Source organism: Brachypodium distachyon, chromosome 4 (genome assembly GCF_000005505.3).
Source record: "Brachypodium distachyon strain Bd21 chromosome 4, Brachypodium_distachyon_v3.0, whole genome shotgun sequence".
Classification (NCBI taxonomy): Eukaryota; Viridiplantae; Streptophyta; class Magnoliopsida; order Poales; family Poaceae; genus Brachypodium; species Brachypodium distachyon.
This window is the reverse complement of record NC_016134.3, coordinates 18,720,817-18,728,276: the sequence shown is the minus strand read 5'-3', so window position 1 is coordinate 18,728,276 and position 7,460 is coordinate 18,720,817. Positions and strand designations below refer to the sequence as shown.

Genomic DNA, 7,460 nt, shown 5'->3' with positions numbered 1-7,460 from the left:
TTCGCTTGTGGGAGCTCGGGCGGCTCGGGCGCGCGGAGACGGGCGACGGCGCGGCGGCGGACGGCGGCGAGCACGGGCGGCTTCGCTGCGGCAGCCAAAAATCAAAACGAACCGCGTCACGAGGTGCGCACGGAAGAGAGGAGTGAGGAGAGGAGGTCGGCCATGCGGGGACTTCACCGGAGTGACGGCGGCGGCGCGAAAACGGCAGCGACAGTGAAGAACTCCGGCGAGAAATCGTGGTGAAACTAGAGCGAAATCGAGCAGGGAAGTTGGGGGAAAAGAGAGAGGAACTCGGGGGCTTCGATATGATGCGCTCGGTTTTGGATTTGGGGTCGTGGACGTGAAGGATTCGGAGTGGAGGCGCGGGCGCGTGTGTGCAGATCGTGGCCGGATTCTTCGGGCTGGGCAGTTGGGGAAGAAGACCCTGACAATCGGGTCCCACCTGTCAGCGGCACGGGCGGCTCGGGCGCGCGACTGGGCTGGGTCGGTTCGGTTCGGCCGGTTCGGCCCATTAGGCCGGGTCGGCCTTGGTTTTTTCTTTTTTTTTCTTTTTTCTTCTTTTCTTTTTCCTTTTCTATTTTCTGTTTTTGAACTCCAAAATTGATTCAAAGCTCCAAATCACTCCAAATAAATTGCAACAAAATTTGTTAAATCATATCTTCATATGATCTAACTTTTGGGACAAGAATTCCCTCAAAATAAAATATTTAAAAATACTTTTGCCTATAAACTAGCCTTTAGGGCTTTCTAGCTATTAAAAATAATTAGTGTTTCAAATCAAATTCAAATGCCAAGATATGGGGTAGCTTTATAAATGCATTAAACCCCTTTTTATGCCAAAACCCTCATGGGTTAAAATGCAAATTATTCAAAAGCAAGATCAAAGCCTAAATTCGAACAAAAGCACCTTTGCAAGGGATTTTCTGGGTAAATTTTAGGGTTTTCAAATGTGATCAGATGCAAGGGTGACATGATGCTTATGAAATGCAATGCACATGAAGAGTTTTGAAATTGGGATGTTACAGACCTAACCCCCTTAAGATGAATCTCGTCCTCGAGATTCCCGTTGGTTAGCAAAAAGGTGTGGGTGGTCTTCTCGAAGATCATCCTCGCGTTCCCACGTAGCTTCCTCTTCGGTGTGGTGATTCCATTGGACCTTGCAAAATTTGATGGTCTTGGAACGGGTATGTCTTCCAGCTGTTTCCAAGATCCTGGTTGGTTTCTCTTCATACGTGAGATCGCTTTGAATCTCAACTTCATCAAGTGCAATTGTATCCCTTAGTGACGTATCGGCCATTTCCGGGTGGCATTTTTTTAACTGTGACACATGCAACACGTCGTGGACGCTTGTCAACACTTCAGGTAACTCCAACTTGTAAGCTACGTCTCTTTGGCGTGCTAAAACCTTGTAGGGTCCAATAAAGCGTGGTGCTAATTTTCCTTTAATCCCAAATCTCTTAACTCCGCGTATCGGGGACACTCTGAGATACGCTCTGTCACCAACCTCATAAGTGACCTCCCTTCGCTTGGAATCTGCATAACTCTTTTGCCTGGATTGAGCTATCTTAAGCCTGTCTCGAATCAGCCTGACCTTCTCTTCGGCATCCTTTATCATGTCGGGTCCGAATAGACTACGGTTTCCTACATTACCCCATAGCAAAGGTGTCCTGCATTTCTTGCCATACAAAGCTTCGAATGGTGCCATTCCGATACTCGCTTGAAAATTGTTGTTGTATGAGAACTCTGCATAAGGTAGACTCTCATCCCAGCTAGAACCATAGTCCAGAGCGCAAGCTCTTAACATATCTTCGAGGATTTGGTTCACTCTTTCTGTTTGTCCATCCGTTTGTGGATGAAACGTTGTGCTAACCTCTAGTCTCGTGACTAGAGATTCGTGCAATTGTCCCCAAAATCTTGAGGTAAATTGGGTACCTCTGTCTGAGACGATCTCTTTAGGAACTCCATGTAGGCATACAATCCTAGACATGTAGCGTTTGGCCAACAGTGCACTTGTATAGGTGGTTTTCACAGGTATGAAATGGGCAACCTTGGTCAAACGGTCAACTACTACCCATATTGAATCATAACCAGACCTTGTCCTTGGCAAGTCGGTGATGAAGTCCATGCCTACTTTATCCCATTTCCAGTCTGGCACTGGCAATGGTCGTAGTAATTCAGCTGGTTTCTAATGTTCAGCCTTCACTCTGCTACAAACATCACACAGAGCGATATACTCAGTGATATCTCGCTTCAATCCTGTCCACCAAAACTTTTCTTTCAAGTCCATGTACATCTTGGTATTCCCCGGGTGGATTGAGTATGGTGAATCGTGAGCTTCCTGTAATATTAGCTTTCTGATCTCGGGGTCCTGTGGTACACAAATACGTTTCTCAAACCATATGGCACCCTGGTCATCCTCAATGAATCCTTTTGCCTTTTCGATAACCATATTATACTTTATCACTCTAATTTCTGAGTCTTCTTTCTGGGCTTCTCTAATTCTGTCCAGCAAGGTGGGTTGTACTTCCATGTTGGCTAAGTAACCTTCCGGGACTATCTCTAACCTGAGGTCCTTGAATTGCTCACACAATTCAGCAGGTAACTCTCCAGCTGTAAGTCAATTGACATAGCTCTTGCGGAAGGTTACTTAGCCTATAAACTAGCCTTTAGGGTTTTCTAGCTATTAAAAATAATTAGTGTTTCAAATCAAATTCAAATGCCAAGATATGTGGTAGCTTTATAAATGCATTAAACCCCTTTTTATGCCAAAACCCTCGTGGATTAAAATGCAAATTATTCAAAAACAAGATCAAAGCCTAAATTCAAACAAAAGCACCTTTGCAAGGGGTTTTTTGGATAAATTTTAGGGTTTTAAAAATGTAAGGATGACATGATGCTTATGAAATACAATGCACATGAAGAGTTTTGAAAATTAGGATGTTACTGTTAATACTGAACTGGTGAAAAACTAAAGAAATTGTACATGTATCACGTGAGAATGGTAGAAATTGTAGAGACAAACGTGACTTCCTTAGAGAGAAGGGCGCAGGTGGATGAGAAACAATATCTTTTGAGAGCAACAGGTTGAGCAATTATACCGTCAGACGTAATATATCAGGGAGAAAAGTTTAGCGCATACTCTTGCTTTCTACTCCTGAATTTCTCCAGTCGCATAGGCTCAACTCTTTTCAGTTCCAAAAAATGAACAGTATGGTAGAAGAGGGGCAACATTACAGTTAACTCAAATTACAGCCGGATAATCTTAAGAAAAGCGATAGCAAGTAGAACGGCATGTAACTAGTTAGAGGGGACAATTTTAAAAAATGAAACAAGAACACACAGCTTTTTTCCATAATAACAAAGCTGGAAGAAGGTTCAGCCAGAGGGCAGGCCTACTCCACAATGATTTAGTTTTAGGAAGGACCTAATACAAAAGATGCACATAAGCTGTTTCAAACTTGCAGCCCTTCTAACAGGGAAGCTTTAGGCAGGTAGTGTATATCAGGAGAAGCTGGGCCGGTAGATTTGGATACTTGAAATTTAACTCATTTCTGTGGATTTGTTACTAATTTGAGCCAAGTATAAATCAAGCCTACTCCACAATGATTTCTTACTGATTTGGGCCAAGCATCATGCCGCCTCCTCTGCGGTATCACAACTCCTCCACCATGTTGGCTTCCCTTCCCTTGCGAATCAAATCCCACTGCACGTGCACTATCACATAAACCAAAATCAGAGTCAGTCTCAGGCAGCAAATTCTCTAACTGCAACCAGAAGCTACAAAAAGGAAATCTGACATAAATAAGTCAGAAACTAATCTACCCAAGAAGCATGTTGAAAGAACATATCTACCTGAGCATATGCCAATTGTTGTTGTACACCAGATTGCTTCAATCTAAGCTCTCGACCACAGTGATGATCTGAGCATGCGTAAAGTGTACACCTATATGTTTGCTTCGCATTTAACCTGAGTAGACATATCAAAATATGAGAAGAGTGAGAAAAATTAGAGCTACATACATTCAGACAGAAACTGCATTGTTGTATACAAATGAGTAGAAACAGTACTCCCTCCGTTCCATAATTCTTGTCTCGAATTTGCCCAAAAATGAATGTATCTATTCATAAAAAAATGTCTAGATACATGTAAGATTTCGACAAGAATTATGGAACGGAGGAAGTACGATATATGTTTATACAAATGAGCAGAACTATGAAAAACAGAGTGAAAATGATGACGTCTGTACTTTATTTTTACTTCCTGGAGATGTGTAGGACCAGTCATTGTAACACAAACCCAATAACAATCATTACCTCCCACTGAGGCTACTATGCAGAGCTCTTGACAGCCAAGATTGCTCCATGAACCATGCAGATAAACAACAATCTGAAAAGTTAGTCGCTGAAGTCTGTTCTGTTTCAAGAAATACAGATCATGATGGCGCACGTTGCTGTGCCATCCATTTGAACAATAAAATGATAGGAATTGACAAAAATTTAGAGACATGAAGCATGAAAGTTAAAACCATATGGAGTAAGGTATCCGTTTGTTTGTAATGTAACAGAGCAATGATTTATTAATAGGAAATTTTAATTGTTTCAAAGATACTTTGAGGGCTGATTGAGTAATGAATACGCAGCTTAGTCATGCGTTACAATGCCCATGAGCCCATCCATATTTACCTGGCTCTGGTTCAGGTTCTAGTTCTGAATGTGTCGATGGTGGAGGAGGTGAGGTTGATGCTTCCTCCTATTCTGGTTTTCTTATGTACTCTATTGCGAGTACAACAACCTGTCCTGAAAACGTTACCACGGAGGAAATAGAGGACTAAATAAAGCTCTAAAACTGAATAATGTAGAGCTTCATTTTGCAACACAATTGTTTTTTAATTAAGATATCTATATAAAACTGTGAGAAGCACCATCCATGAATGCCATTTTGTAGTTCCACACCTGAGTTCTTGGAGCAAGGGGAGCTTCTCTCACATACTCTCTTCCATAGCTTCCAGGAACGACGCAGGAGGAAGTATGTGTTACCAATAGACTATCAGCAAGCTTCTCATGTAAAAAGAATGGAGAACATAGAAATAATAGTGGGAATGCCACCAAACCTGTTTAATTCTTAACAAATTCTCGCCACTCCCAATATGTATGCTTATACATGTATCATAAAAATCTGAAAGTTTTCATGCCTGTAAAACCCAAAAATGATGATATGTACAGGAAGAACATCTGAGTAATTTAGCATCCACTTTTGCCTGAAACTTCAGGTGTAGTAGAACCCAATCAAATGTAGAGATAATTAGTTGTCCAATAGTAAAAATTGCGATTAACCTAATTGCTTGCCCTTTTATATATGACCAGGGCTCTAATAGCATCATCCCTTTGCATCTCAAAGAACTGTATTGTGCAGAAGATGTTAATGCACTAAGAGAGAGAAATTGTATGTAGCAACACATGTTAAACAACAAGCAAGTGATCTACACCTTGTCAACCAGATTGAGTATACCATCATTGATTGCTGTATGGATCCTAACACTTCACAGAGCGACCTATCATTTACACGCAATATACAAGGTCAAGGAATGCTGAAATACCAGTATCAAATAATATAATACTCACAGATATTCTAAATCCTCACCATTGAAAAAGCATAACTGATAATCTTGTTGCCGGGCTTGTTCTCCACGAGTTGTTCAATAGCTTGCACCAGGACTTGGAAACCTAGCAAATTGGCACAACGGAGGAATGAAAAAACAATCCCCAATAGCAACAATTATCGAACTCTTCAAAACATCTGGGGTTCACATCACACCTAGAGTGGCCATGATAGAGGCGAAGACGATGATGCCGACCGGTTGTACCCGTAACTTCCCGATGGGATACTTGTAAATGTTCACCTTCTTCATGGAAAGGTGCGTGAACCAGAGGATGCCGCCGGCCATCAAATCCAGCAACGAATCGAGCGTGGACACGGTAATCGACATGGATCCCGTCTTGATCGTGGCATACACCTGCCATCCAGAAAAGGCGGACGAGTCAGAGCTACTGTATTTGCTCTGCGGCGCGCTCGCAATTTGTTGTGCTCTACCTGCAGGAAAAGCCTTCAGAAAGAAGCAAGAGGTTGCAGCGGCGCAAGTGCAACGACTAACCTGGGGAGTCTCTTCACTGATAGGCATCTTCTTAGGTTCACCATAGGTGGCACAAGTGCTAGAGTAGATCAGAGTTCTCACATTGTGTGTCGCCATGGCATCGTTAGATCGTACCTGTTCAAAGCGTTTCAGTATCTCGTGTCGGTAGAGTAGGTATTTTGATGAATAATACAGACTGACAAGCAAATCTCTGGTACCTGAGAGGCTCAAGCATGCTCTCGCCCACATAAGCGACAACAGCCAAGTGCATGACAGCATCAAATGCATTTTCTGCAAATATTTTATTAACCTAAGGACATATGTCAAGGAACAAAATCTTAACCTTTAAGTGAGACATATATCTACAGAAATGACCAACTATTAAAAAAAATATACTCCCTCCGTCTCATAATTCTTGTCCCAAATTTGTCCAAATATGAATGTATATATTCCTAAAAAGCGTTTAGATACATATAATATTTCGACAAGAATTATGGGACGGAGGGAGTATCAGAATACAGCTTTTGGATCCCATAAATCAGCATATATAAATTGCAGTCGCCTGGACTCAGGAATTAAGCTCTGAAGAACCTTGACTGCCCCGATATTTCCTCTCGAAAGATTATCCTGGATAAGAGAAAAAAATTGAAAGCGTTTGCATAAACCTGCATTTCAATATTGCTGAATTTGAGCACGAAACAACAACGCAGAGTTGTGAACAAAGTACTAACCACAGTGGTGAGTGTCTGAAGGAGTCCTTCAGCAACCAAAGAGCGGGGTGCGAACCTATATAGCCAGCGCCACCCGTCGCCAACACATGCCTTACTCCAGGCTCATGGATGGAGAACTGTTGACAGCACACAAGTGAGGATTTAAATATGAACGACTTGAATCATCCATGACAAGATACTCTCAGCTGCACAAAAGCATCTAGACTAAGAATAATACACTATTAGTATTATGCATGTGCTGTTTCTACTGCACTAGATGCTGGGGGGCGCCTGGCGCGCCACCTGTGCGTAAATGAATCTATCCAGGTTTTATCAGTACATCAACCTGTGTGTAAATAACGCTATCTGGCTTGTATCAGTAGGTCGAGGTAAGCTGAAGTGTGGTGCTGTAAAGTAAAGTTGTACAGTGACCAATCTCTGCAACAACATAACAGCTGTCGTTTATATTACTTACGGAGTGAGCATGAACAGAAAACAGAGATATTTTATATAACCTGCACAGCGACGACAAATGAAACATATTTGGCTGACGATGCAGAACGAAAGCTATTATGGATAAGAAGAGCAAGGCTTGATTAGATGTTTCCCTATATATAGG

General features: G+C 42.1%; 1 protein-coding gene across 1 annotated transcript; it reads right to left on the bottom strand.

The window, feature by feature from the left end:
- Positions 1 to 3,345: 3,345 nt before the first annotated feature.
- Positions 3,346 to 7,097, bottom strand: LOC112268652 (probable UDP-arabinose 4-epimerase 1). Its single transcript, XM_024454572.1, has 12 exons — positions 7,080 to 7,097; positions 6,832 to 6,978; positions 6,651 to 6,758; positions 6,310 to 6,441; positions 6,153 to 6,254; positions 5,816 to 6,014; positions 5,642 to 5,724; positions 5,112 to 5,552; positions 4,954 to 5,002; positions 4,315 to 4,797; positions 3,853 to 3,967; positions 3,346 to 3,714 (listed from the first exon to the last, which is right to left on the bottom strand). The coding sequence occupies exons 1-8, from the start codon at positions 7,095 to 7,097 to the stop codon at positions 5,541 to 5,543; spliced, it is 801 nt and encodes a 266-aa protein (XP_024310340.1). The 3' UTR covers positions 3,346 to 3,714; positions 3,853 to 3,967; positions 4,315 to 4,797; positions 4,954 to 5,002; positions 5,112 to 5,540.
- Positions 7,098 to 7,460: the final 363 nt, after the last annotated feature.

Coding starts and splice junctions, on each gene's coding strand:
- LOC112268652 (XM_024454572.1), bottom strand. Junction 6,759..6,831: donor GTTCACAACTCTGCGTTGTT/GTTTCGTGCTCA, acceptor TCTCTTATCCAG/GATAATCTTTCGAGAGGAAA. Junction 6,015..6,152: donor TCAGTGAAGAGACTCCCCAG/GTTAGTCGTTGC, acceptor TCTGGATGGCAG/GTGTATGCCACGATCAAGAC.